Source organism: Archocentrus centrarchus, chromosome 18 (genome assembly GCF_007364275.1).
Source record: "Archocentrus centrarchus isolate MPI-CPG fArcCen1 chromosome 18, fArcCen1, whole genome shotgun sequence".
Lineage (NCBI taxonomy): Eukaryota > Metazoa > Chordata > Actinopteri > Cichliformes > Cichlidae > Archocentrus > Archocentrus centrarchus.
The window spans coordinates 9,395,546-9,408,370 of record NC_044363.1 but is presented as its reverse complement, the minus strand read 5'-3'; the positions used below and the strand labels follow the sequence as shown (position 1 = coordinate 9,408,370).

General features: G+C 40.8%; 2 protein-coding genes across 4 annotated transcripts; both read right to left on the bottom strand.

Moving 5' to 3' along the window:
- Positions 1-659: 659 nt before the first annotated feature.
- LOC115796703 (myelin-oligodendrocyte glycoprotein-like) lies at positions 660-6,518 on the bottom strand. Of its 2 annotated transcripts, none has more exons than XM_030753085.1 (5): positions 6,332-6,518; positions 3,082-3,459; positions 2,852-2,944; positions 2,665-2,759; positions 660-2,582 (listed from the first exon to the last, which is right to left on the bottom strand). In XM_030753085.1, the coding sequence occupies exons 1-5, from the start codon at positions 6,420-6,422 to the stop codon at positions 2,547-2,549; spliced, it is 693 nt and encodes a 230-aa protein (XP_030608945.1). In that variant the 5' UTR covers positions 6,423-6,518; the 3' UTR covers positions 660-2,546. The 2 variants fall into 2 exon arrangements, with proteins under 2 accessions (XP_030608945.1, XP_030608946.1); XM_030753086.1 differs by having other exon boundaries at positions 2,665-2,756.
- Positions 6,519-9,729: 3,211 nt separating this feature from the next.
- On the bottom strand, positions 9,730-12,825 carry LOC115796704 (CD276 antigen-like). 2 transcript variants are annotated; one of them, XM_030753089.1, is made up of 5 exons: positions 12,705-12,825; positions 11,590-11,967; positions 11,392-11,484; positions 11,197-11,290; positions 9,730-10,293 (listed from the first exon to the last, which is right to left on the bottom strand). In XM_030753089.1, exons 1-4 carry the CDS (start codon positions 12,799-12,801, stop codon positions 11,205-11,207), a joined length of 654 nt encoding a protein of 217 aa, XP_030608949.1. In that variant the 5' UTR covers positions 12,802-12,825; the 3' UTR covers positions 9,730-10,293; positions 11,197-11,204. The 2 variants fall into 2 exon arrangements, with proteins under 2 accessions (XP_030608949.1, XP_030608947.1); XM_030753087.1 differs by lacking the exon at positions 11,197-11,290.

Sequence of the window (12,825 nt, the reverse complement as noted above, 5' to 3'; positions counted from 1 at the left end):
GTTGGAATCAAACCCAGGATCTTCTAGCTGTGAGGCAGCAGTGCTGAAGTTAAAACACTCTATTACATCCCCACTAGAGGGAGCCGCAGATCAACCTGTTGCCATGACACCAGGATCAGCAGAAATCAGCCTGAGCAAGTGAAAACAGGGTGAAGATCAGTCTGTGGAACAGCTTTAAAGCTGGACTACAGCTCAGAAATGTTAAGTATGAAACTTCTTGTTGATGTTTGCCATTTCTCTCTGCCATAACTGATGATGTTAAGAGGTTAATGATTGTTTGTGTGTGTGTCTGTTGTGTTTAATTTGCTGGGACGTTCATTCCTGGGAAGACTGGAAACTGTCTTGAATGTTTTCTGCTTGTGAGTCTTTCTCACTGCAGAATGACGGACTTCAAATAGTTCATAAGCCTTTCAGACTGCTGCGCAGTGACGATGGCTCCTCTGAGATCATCGCTGATCGTCCTCCTCCTCCTCAGCAGTGTGAATACAGAGGAAACAGCTGCCACAGCTGGACTCAGTGAACATTTGCTTTGACTCACAGCTGCTGTTCAAACACGGACTTTATTCAAGAACTCTGAGCAGAAGAAGAAACTTTACAGAAACTTCCTCAGAACGTGAACAGAACAGATGTGCAAAGAAAACACACAACTTTAATTTGGTGCAACACAAATATTTAATTAAGTGCAACAACAGAGCGTCATCCTTTGAAATAAATAAAACTGTATAACAGTGGCAATAAAATACACCAATGAGATGTGTAATACTTTTATTTATAAGGAACTTAAAAGGTTTTATAAAAGTTTTTGCAGACAAACAAAAGAAAATGTTCAAACAAAGACAAATGAGATCAAACTCATTTAACGTTAATAAAGTGCTAAAAAAAAATCTAATGGAAAAAACAGGAAATATCATGTAAGTCTGTTTAAAAGGTTTAACTACCCAGCAAACATTTCCATGTTTGGCCCTGATTAAGATATTGTTACAACATTTTGAAGAAAGAATTGTTTCTACTCTCTCTGACATCAATTAGAATAAAATAAAATAAAATAAACAGTAAGAATGACCAGAAGAAGAATCTGCCTCAGTGGTGACTCAAACTCATGAGTCACCAGATTTACAAACTCATTTTTCATCCTTGTCACCAAACTGATTTATTGATCAGTCAGCCCCTACTAGTCTATAATACTAGTCTGTGCAGGTGGAGAAGATGTGTGGACGTCTGTTCACAGCCAGCTGTCGCTGTTTTTAAAAAAAAAAATAAAGCTCATTTTTTTCCTTCATTGCAATAATCTGATCCACATTTCTGTGGGTTCTGTGTTGAAACATCTCTGGTTCAGCTTTTGGAGTCGTGCTACGATCAGCTTATAGTGCAGAGATGAGTACATGGAGGTAATAAACTCTTAAAGGCCACAAACTATGAAAGCAGCATAAACAGCACAAATTAATAACATGTAGGTGCCCCACCTAAAGGTGGTTGGTGTTCAGGGAGGGTTTCTGTGGTTGTAAGATTACTCAGCTCACGCTGCAGCACAAACGGTATTCCTGAGGTTACCTGTTAAGGGTTCAGATGACAGTTTAACGCTAGTCTCTGATTTACAGTGTTAACTGATAACTGCAGCAGTCCCTCAGATCAGGAGGATTCCTGTCAGTCTATCAGTTTGTAGCTTTGAATGACAAAAATACAGAAACTTCCAGTTTTTCTTAATAAACTGGAGCTCAGTATCAGCCCGAAGCAGCTTTTAATGAATACATTCACTCTGGATGTGGAGAAATGACCACCAATAAAAGATTAATATTAAAAACATATAAACATGACACTTTCTCTAAATCAGCATCACAATAACCGACCCGTTCTAAATCTGACTCGCATTAAACTCTGTTTGGTAAACTTTTGAAAGTGCAGCAGCTTCTTCTATCAGTGCAGGAGGTCTCTGTGGTACTTGGGTCTGCTCATAGCTCAGCTAGTAGCCAGCATTCCTTCAGTGAAGTCAGCGTACAGCCGAGGAATTCTGCATACAGTCTCCATAAATCAGGATTCTGTTACATCAAAGCCTGTTGATGCTGTTCAAGTCTTTTTTTTTAGGTCAGTTTCTTTTTCCATCTTTCCACATGTTGTGTGATCAGTCAGTGAGGATCAGTTTCCCCTTTAATTTTGTCCATCACAGGTCACTTTGAGGAAGATTTGAGGTGACCTTAACCAGTAAGGTGTAACATTTCAATAAACTAAAACACTAAAGCTGCCACTAAATACAAATCTATGGAAATAGAACTTTTGATCCTTCTTTTTTTTTCTCCAGGCTGAACTTCAATACTGCATTAAAGGGCCTCCATCAGTTTGAACACAGGGTTCCTCCACTGGTTGATGTTTCCAGTGTTTGACACAGTGATTCCACGTTTATCTAATAGTTGTTTTACACTGCTGCAGGGCCCAAATGTCTACCTGTGGCTTCTGGTTTGAATTCCCAAACTGACAGTGAAGATCCAGGAAATACCAATTTCTTGGTTTCATTAACACCAACACTCCTTTGAGCAAGGCACCTGGAATTGTTATGGTTGACTTTGGATCCCATCATTTGGATACTTCTGTAAAAAGAAGATGAATAATGAGTCAGTCTGACAGCACAAGACGCAACAACATGTTTGTGTTTGTTTGTTTTTCACTTACATTTTGTTTCCGACGAAGGCAGAAATATGCAGCGAGAGCAGCGACGGATATGAAGGCGACGACAACGATGACCGCAGAGACCCTGGACCGACCTGCTGATATTAGTAAAGGAATAAAGGTCACCAAATACACACAAAAACTCACCAAAACAGAAATGATGAAGAGAAAAGCCGGACTGTTTTCTTACCATTTCCTGATGTCGTGTCTCGAGGATCTGGAGTTTGGAGGATCGCGGGATCCAGCAGAGTCTCTGTTGTTGAGGTTTTAGCAAAGTTTGGATCTAAGAGATCACAAAAACACAGCAGAGTCATGATCTGTTGATAAAACGAGCCCGAAGTTTGGAAATGAGTTAAAAAATACACAAAGATTCCAAATCTAAACTTTGAATTAATTTTTTAAAGGAACAAATCTTCTCACCAACTACGAGCTGAACGATGGCGGCCTTCACGCTGCTCCGCAGCTTCGGGATGAAACATCTGTATCTGCCGCTGTCTTCCTCCGACACGTTCAGGATCTTCAGTGAAATGTTCCCGTGTTTCAGGTCGTCCATGAACAGCTCCGTCCTCCTGAAGTACGATGCCAGCTTCATGTCGGGGACCTCCTTCCTGTCCCTGTACAGGTGAACGTACTCGACTCGGCTCAGCCGGTCTGACGGGTCGGGCTTCAGGTCGGGTTGGGACCACTCCACCGTCAGACCCCGAACATCAAACAAGGGCTCCAGGTGGCACGGCAGGATCACATCATCACCCGGAGCAGCGATGATTGGAAGATTTGAACCAATCACCAGAACCTCACCTGGAAACAGATGGAAGATGAAACCTTGTGAACTCCCACAGAGCCCTATAGAGTTACACACTGAAGACCTGAAGCTGATTAACAGCCCTGTGAGTGTTTGCAGAATTCTTGTTTACTGAGGCCAAATTATTAAACAAAACACATACTACTCAATATGTTGCCAAAACAACAGATAACTCAATATGAGTCAATAAATGTAACAAACAGAACAGGCTACACTATATTGCCAAAAGTATTGCCCAAAGGTGTTCTATCAGGTTGAGGTCAGGACTCTGTGCAGGCCAGTCAAGTTCTTCCACATCAAACTCTCTCATCCATGTCTTTATGGACCTGCTTTGTGCACTGGTGTGCAGTCATGTTGGAACAGGAAGGGACCATCCCCAAACCATTCCCACAAAATTGGGAGCATGAAATTGTCCAAAATATCTTGCTATGCTGAAGCATTAAGAGTTCCTTTCACTGGAACTAAAGAGCCGAGCCCAACTCCTGAAAAACACCCCCACACCATAACCCCCCCTCCACCAAACCTTACACTTGGCTCAATGCAGTCAGACAAGTACCATTCCCCTGGCAACCGCCAGACCAGACTCATGTATCAGATTGTCAGACAGAGAAGCGTGACTCATCACTCGAGAGAACACGTCTCCACTGCTCTAGCGTCCAGTAGCAGCATGCTTTTCACCACTGCATCGGACGCTTTGTATTGTGCTTTATGATGCAATGCTTGGATGCAGCTGCTCAGTTGTCTATGCTCTGTTATGGAACTAATCTGAAATTGACCTCTGCGCACTTTCAGGATCTGCTACCACTAATAGCTGACTGTGGCACATTTACTAATGAGGAATTTTCATGACTGGACTTGTTGCAAAGGTGGCATCCTATCACGGTACCACACTGGAATTCACGGAGCTGGTGAAAGCAACCCATTCTGGAAACATCTGAACTCAATAATTTGGATGGGTGAGCAAATGTGTTTGGCAATATAGTGTAAGCTGCATCCATCAGTTTAAATTAAGTGGGGACATGTCTGTGTAAGTTTTCAGTCATCCAGGCCATGGCAGTCTGAAGTGTTTGAGGCTTGCTCAGTTCTAACAGCTGATGGAAGTGTCAGGTATTTAAAGAGGCTGAATATGACTTAATTTTTTGAGGCAATGAACTTGCATAAATTTTTTAATTGAATGTACCAAATTTTAGTGTGTGGAGACGTTACCGAGGTAGCTGTTGAAGATGTCTACACTTCTAGAAGACTTTTTGTACTATCACAGGATCTCTGAATAACTGGGGGGAAAAAACAAATCACGACTTACAAAACTGTAAAATTAAATCAGGATAATATCTTAGGAATTTGGAGAAGATTTCATTACACAAGCTGCTGACATCATACACAAAAGCATCAAGCTTAAAAAATCTTTAAAAAAAAACATTAAAAATAATAAATTAAACACACACAAGAATTGAAATTGAATCTTTTTTTTTTTTGGCTTTTATTTTGTACCATTATATCAGGTTGTGACTGCTGGTCACTGAAAAGTTATTCGTTAGCTGAAACTCTGAAAAAAGTTGAAATACCAAATTCCCACTGGGAATTGAATATGCTTAGATTTAATTTCCAAGGGGAATTAAAATATAAATTAACAGCTCAATAGAATATTAAGAGAATGATTGAATATATGCAACATATTACAAATCAAGCACCCCTTCCCTGGTGATATGAATGTACCTGTTCATGTAAAACAAGGAGGGGATACAGAAGGAGCTTCAGGTTAATCTATTAATGCAAATCTTCTGCTGCTCAGTCAGACCTTTAATCATAATTTTGATCATCAGACACACAAAGTGTCTCCTTCGTTTTGTTTTTTCGTTCATTTTGATGTTGTCATGATTTACTTTTTCATCTATATTCTGCATCAACAGTTTCCTCCACCTGACGCTCACTGTGCTAAATTAAGTACTTTCCAAATTAACACAAGTTCAGGGTTACACGGGAACAGTAATTTTCAGTGCCATGGCCTTTTTCATTACTTCAGTTTAAAGTGTAAATATATCACGGCAGTTTCATTTTTTTTCCAATGAAATCAAAATAATAATTGTTGTAATTTTTATCCGTGCTATGAATGAATGTGCCCAGAAGTCTCGCAGCAGTCATATGGGAGAAAAGTTTTAAAAAGCTGATTTAAATATTTACAGAAAAGTTGGCTGAAAAAAATGACAGGAAGAGGCTGTTCCTGTCTACAGACTTGAAAACAACTGATTGGACAAAACAGTCACGTGGTTCAGATTCAACCCTGAGCCAAAACATGGGCTCGCTTCAAACTTATTCGTAAATTTCACCGGAACGATTCCGCGAAACGAGTTTCTGAAAACATTTCAGGCGACAAACATTATGTTTAGTCTCTGAATCATTATGAGTCATTATTTATTTTAGGTTAACAGCGGCTGGTTTAACGTTGTTTACAAGTCTCCACACCGGAAGTGTTTTCATTGCTAAGCAGCAGACAGGCAAACAAAGGTTTTTGTTTACACTGTCACAAACACATGGCTCTGAGACATCATTACATAAATAACTGCTCAGACCTTCACACACAGACACGACACTCACATTTTTAGACTGTTCGGTGAATCTTCTCTGAGGTCCGTTAAAATTAAACCTCCATGGGGGGAAATAAATCGCTCGTTACAGAGAACATGCCCGAAAATCATCACATTCAACATTTTTTAAGTGTCAAAGTCATTCAGCGATAGATTTCATCGCTCACAATAATACAAAGGAAAGTAGAGTTGATAATAGTGAATTCGGCCTATTTATTTCTGTAAAATGTGAATAAACTGCAGCTGTTAGCAGCTGAGAGAAGTTTATAAAATATCCGTTTACCTTGAACCAGAGTCCGGACGCTGAAAGCTGAGCACAGGAGAAAAGCCCACAGTGGGGACGAGTCCGTAGAGAGCGAGCTGCCCACAGACATGCTGGATAAAACACGCAGTCCGTGAATGAATGGATCCAGGCTCTGACTGTTTCTGCCTCCTTCTCAGTGCAAGAATGAAGCGCGCGCTGCACGCTGGTTGTTCAAATGCTTGAAATGTGGGCGGGTATAAAGTGACGTTTCTGTCATATGATTGGTTAAGGATTACGCTTCAACCGTTGCTAGGTGATATTGTTTATACAGTGGAAAAAAATACTTGTGTTCATTGTAAACAAATCTATTTGTTTTTAGATGTTTTACTTTTAATTGCTGGTGACTCATATTGTCTCGAAATAGATTAGATGACGTTCAGACCTAAACACGCATGTTTTTACCATTTTGTCATGTGATTTTTTTTGTTTTTCAAATCAGCAAAACATCTTTGTTATGAAAAACTGAATTGTTATCAGATGTCTCCTGACAAAGGATCCTTCTGGGCTACACAACTATTAAAACATTACCTAATTAGATTCTTTTTTATTTTGGTAACTTTCATTTTAATGATATTTTTGGATATCTAACATAGAAACATTTGGAGAAAGAGAACAATAGCAGCATTACCTGCGTTTTGTCTGTTTTTATAATGATTATTAAATTAATGACATACAGGAGTGAAGGTAGTCAAAACCAGAGTGCTTGAAAAGTAATAACATAATAATAAAGTACATAAAGTAATAGTAGTAATAGTAGTGGGCCATCCACTTACTGAACTGTGGCTGGTTATTTTAAAAATGATGTGTAATGGTGACTTGTGAGTTAGCGTTAGGATTGTGGTTCGATTGAGTTCATTTGCAAACTGCTGTGTCATTATTTATACAAGCAGCTGGTTTTAGAGTAGGTGACACTGAAGCCTGATACTGAAGCACGAGGGTCTCAAGCTGATAATTAACCTCAGTATCAAATAATCTTTTAGGTAATAAAACAGAAGATATTTATTAAGTGTCATTTTCAGTCTCAACCCTGAAACACATATAAGCAATATTTTGTCTCTGATATGTGAATATTATACAAACATTGGCCCAGTTGTTTCATTTAAAGCCTGGCATGTGAGGAATACAGTCTTATGATTATGTAGTAGCGGTCTGTTGTGATTGGTGTGACCCATAACATCCATAACATATGAGCACCTTGTGCCAACAGTGAAGGCTGCACATGATAAATCAGCTTGCATCCTGATTGCTGACCCATTAGTCAGCAATCAGCTGATAAATAAAACCCATGAGTCATGTGTTTGACCTTTTGCACAGTTCTCTGTACAAATACATGTTTATGATGACATAAACCTTTTTTTTTAACTTGACTGCAGACTATAGAAGTACAATTCATTTTAAAGTGGAGTAATTTAAGCTGACTTTACAGTGTCTAATTTACATAATATGTACCAACAGAACTATTACCTGGAAATTTGGTATATCTGGCCATCCTGTGTAGTGTGTACTTATAAAACTGGAAAATGGACAACTCATCGACAAAAGAAGAAGTCATGTCCTTAAAGAAACTGGAACAAAAAAAAAATTCAGCAAAGAGCTGACTCAGGACCTCAGAGATGCATCTGGACCTTCAGCTGATCCAGCAGCTGTTCACTGAAGCCTCATCCGAAATAGTCTCAGTTGAAGATGGCTCTCAATAAGCCATTCTTAAGGAAGGGACACAGTGAGAAAATGCTGAGGGATGCCAGATTACACAATAACTGCACTGAAAATCAGTGGGTCTGATGGAGCGATGAATTCAATTCAATACAATTTTATTTATATAGCGCCAAATCACAACAAACAGTCACCTCAAGGTGCTTTGTATTGTGGGTAAAGACCCTACAATGATTACAGAGAAAACCCAAGCGTCAAAACGACCCCCTATGAGCAGCACTTGGCGACAGTGGGAAGGAAAAACTCCCTTTTAACAGGAAGAAACCTCCAGCAGAACCAGGCTCAGGGAGGGGCAGTCATCTGCTGTGACCGGTTAGGGCTGAGGGGAGAGAAAGACATGCTGTGGAAGAGAGCCAGAGATTAATATCAATTAATGATTAAATGCAGAGTGGAGTATAAACAAAGTAAATAAGGTGAATGAAAAGAAACAGTGCATTATGGGAACCCTCCAGCAGCCTAGGCCTATAGCAACATAACTAAGGGATGGTTCAGGGTCACCTGATCCAGCCATAACTATAAGTTTGATCAAAAAGGAAAGTTTTAAGCCTAATCTTAAAAATAGAGAGGGTGTCTGTCTCCGAAATCCAAACTGGGAGCTGGTTCCACAGAAGAGGCGCCTGAAAGCTGAAGGCTCTGCCTCCCATTCTACTCTTAAGTATCCTAGGAACCACAAGTAAGCCAGCAGTCTGAGAGCGAAGTGCTCTGTTGGGGTGATATGGGACTATGAGGTCTTTGAGATAAGATGGGGCCTGATTATTCAAGACCTTGTATGTGAGGAGAAGAATTTTAAATTCTATTCTAGATTTAATAGGGAGCCAATGAAGAGAAGCCAATATGGGAGAAATCTGCTCTCTCTTTCTAGTCCCTGTCAGTACTCTAGCTGCAGCATTTTGGATCAGCTGAAGGCTTTTCAGGGAGCTTTTAGGACAGCCTGATAATAATGAATTACAATAAGTAATAAATGCATGAATTAGCTTTTCAGCATCACTCTGAGAAAGGACGTTTATAATTTTAGAAATATTGCGCAAATGCAAAAAAGTGGTCCACATTTGAAATGTTTGGTTCCAACTGTGGTCAGGATAGAGGTCCAACAGTGAAAGCTACATCCATCCGTGAAACACAGACGAGGCTCTGTCATGTTTGGGGTGCATTTCAACCAGTCCTGTTGGGGATCTTGTCAAAATTGAACATAAAATTATAAATGCCAGATTTTAAGTCACCATGCATCATCATTTGGGCAATGTTGCACAATGGAAAACTAGCACTGATGGACTGGCCTCATCAGAGCACCTGGACCTCAACATCCAAAGAAGAGCTTTGAGTGTCCTTCAAGAAGCCTGGAGAACTGTTCTTGAAGACCACTGAAAGAAATGAGAAGAAATCTTGGCAGTATGTCGCTGCACCTAGTTCCCATCTGAAATGTGGGGAGGCTCAAGACTTCTGCACAGCACTGTATAAGAGGTACTGGAAGAGGCGACTGGAGGAAAACAGTGCAGCACACTGAGGTCAGCTGAGGATAGTTCACAAAGATGGACAAAGTGTGCGTGTTGCTGCTTAAGCCTTTAGGTTTCTGCCTGTTCGTTTGTTCGAACAGGAATGACACAAAACAAGAATAAGGAGTCCAATTATTAAATTTAATAAAGCCATTTCAAACAGTTCAGATATCTGGGTCAGACTGCATTCTATGAGATGGCATGAAGTACTGGAACATTCTAATTCAACTTACAGTTTCATATAGTCACAGCATATCAGTCTTGAAGGTCAAATAAAATAATAAATTAGAGGACATTAATAAAGAGTTAAAACAAGAAGAACTTTTCAAAGCACAGTTTGCCCTTTCAGATAAGAACTCAGGTTGTTTACAGTCTCCATAAACCCTGTTTATGATGCATCAAAGCCTGCTGATGTTTCTCCAAACTTCATGGTCTGCCACATGTTTTTCAGGTCAGTTTCTTTCAACCTTTCCACATGTGGGTGTGACCAAAGTTTTCACAGCAATGGGAATTTCTTTCCAAGGGTGGAGTTGGAAAAATCCAGGAAAACCTGTTAAATAAACCTGCAAGTCCATCTGAGAGGGATCACTGTCAGTGATGATCAGGTCGCTTTGAGCAAGGTTTAAGGTGACCTTAACCAGTCATGGTGTCCATCAGTTTTGACCCAGGGTTCCTTCATTGGTTGATGTTTTCCAGGCAGACCCTCCAGTGTGTGACAGCAGCCACAGCTGAGAGCTGAATAAAGAAAACACAAATTATGAACTGGAGCTTCACAAAGTTCAGCACAGAAACCTCCACCAACATCTGCAGGCAGATAAAGACAGAACAGTTAAACTGTGGCCTCCTGCAGAGCAGGATAGAAGAGATAAAGAAAAGAGTCCAACTGAAACCACATGACAGGCAAATTCAGTTCAAACTAGGCTGCTTTCAGTTTGTGCTGATAAAAATGCTCTTGGTTAGCAAGCTGCATCCAAAGACTCAGACTCCTGTTAATCAGCTCGAAGCAGCAAACTTCTTGGATGGTCTGTTAGTACAGTTAATCTCACAGCAAGCCATGTTATTCAGGGTGCTCCTCTGCCAGAGCCACTCCCAGCATGCAGCTCATTTATGTTGATTTTGATTTATGTTGTTTTCAGCACAGTCATTATAAACACTTTGCTTCACTGTGTCACTGAACTGCAGACCAGCTCAGCCCTGGTTAAACGGATCAGAGGTTTCTTACAGGAAAGACTACAACATGTAACAGCCAACAAACACTGTTCTAAAGACAAGGGTCCAACAGGGCTGTGTTGTAGCTCCTATTTTATTTGTTTACACAAACAGTAGAACCTGTACTATGGACAATATGATACTCCTCAAATTTGGAGACAACTTAGCCTTAAAGGAGCTCTTTAGACTTGAAAATCTTTCTGTTGGTGGGACTCCTAATGGATCTCAGTGGTAATGGGCCCGAGTGCCTCCCTGCAGCTGCTCGTTTGAAAGAGAAATCCCTCCTTTGAGCAAGGCACCTAGACTTAAAGTGGCTGGCTTTGGGTCCCTTTGTCCTCTGAATGCTTTTGTTAAAACAGGTTGAATAATGAGTCAGTGTGACGGCACAAAAAGCACCAACACGTTTGTGTTTGTTTGTTTCGTACTCACATTGAGTTTCAGATGCAAAGTGATGAGTGGTGAGAGAAACAAGCAGCAAGAGCCGATATGACAACGCTGACCTTAGAGAGCCTGGACTGACACGCTGATTCAAAAAACAAACAAATAATTAATAAATGAACAAGGTCACCACACACACACACACACACACACGCTCAGGAATGATGCAGAGAAAAGTTTTCTGACCGCTTCCTGGAGTTATGTCTTGTGGATTTGGAGTTTGGTAGTTTCTGGGATGCAGCTGCGTCTCCATCTTTGATGTTTTAGTGAAGTTTGGATCTAATGACAGAAAAAAAACAACCTGAGCCACAATCTGAGCCTGAGACTTCCCCAAGTCTAAAACTTGGGCTTGGGTGGATTGGGGGAAATAAAATCCAAACAAACCAACTACGAGCTGAACGATGGCGGCCTTCACTCTGCTAAGCAGCTTCGGGATGAAACATCTGTATCTGCCGCTGTCTTCCTCCGACACGTTCAGGATCTTCAGTGAAATGTTCCCGTGTTTCAGGTCGTCCATGAACAGCTCCGTCCTCCTGAAGTACGATGCCAGCTTCATGTCGGGGACCTCCTTCCTGTCCCTGTACAGGTGAACGTACTCGACTAGGCTCAGCCGGTCTGACGGGTCGGGCTTCAGGTCGGGTTGGGACCACTCCACCGTCAGACCCCGAACATCAAACAAGGGCTCCAGGTGGCACGGCAGGATCACATCATCACCAGGAGCAGCGATGATTGGAAGATTTGAACCAATCACCAGAACCTCACCTGGAAACAGACAGAAGATGAAACCTCCTGAACTCCCACAGAGGCCTATAGAGTTACACACTGAAGACCTGAAGCTGATTAACAGCCCTGTGAGTCTTTGTGCTTCTTATTACAGATGTGTTTCTGCCTGAACCCCAATTATTAAACAAAACACAGTCTTTGATATGTAGTACGGTAAAGTACATACACTTAGGATCAAACAAATTAAGGTGGTTAAATCAGGCTTAAATGAAGTGTAGACGTGTCTGTCTTTGTGAGTCATGTCTATAAACTGAAGTCTGCAGATTAGTCTCAAAGTCAGACGTTTAAGTGCCGGGATCCTGTTACTGACCTACTGACCCAGAACTAGAACATTACTGTAACCAAACGAAGAAGTAAAGCCGCCAAGTCTGACAAACTGAGTCATAACAGCCAAAGCTGCTCATTGATGCAGAGGTGTTCCAGTTAAATGTCCGTTTCAGCAGATACTATAACTGTGGGCTGAGTTCAGCATAACGGAAAATGAAATGGGATCAACAGTTTTCAGTGATCGTGGTTTGTTCCGTTACATCTGTTTTTATAAATGTTCAAAGGTTGTGTGATTATGAGCTGAAATACTGTTTCTCTGAAAGAAAAATGCAACAAGCAAAAGTAAAAAAATATTTTAAAAAATGCGAATGGTTACTTCGACTTTTCTAAATACCCAAAATGTGAATATCGAGCTGCCGTAAACAACAACGTATAAAATATCCATTTACCTTGAACCGGAGTCCAGACGCTGAAAGCTGAGCACAGGATAAAAGTCCACAGTGATGAAGAGGAAGAGTGCTTATAAAGCGAGCTGCTCACAGACATGATGGATGTGTGACTGAGTCTGTG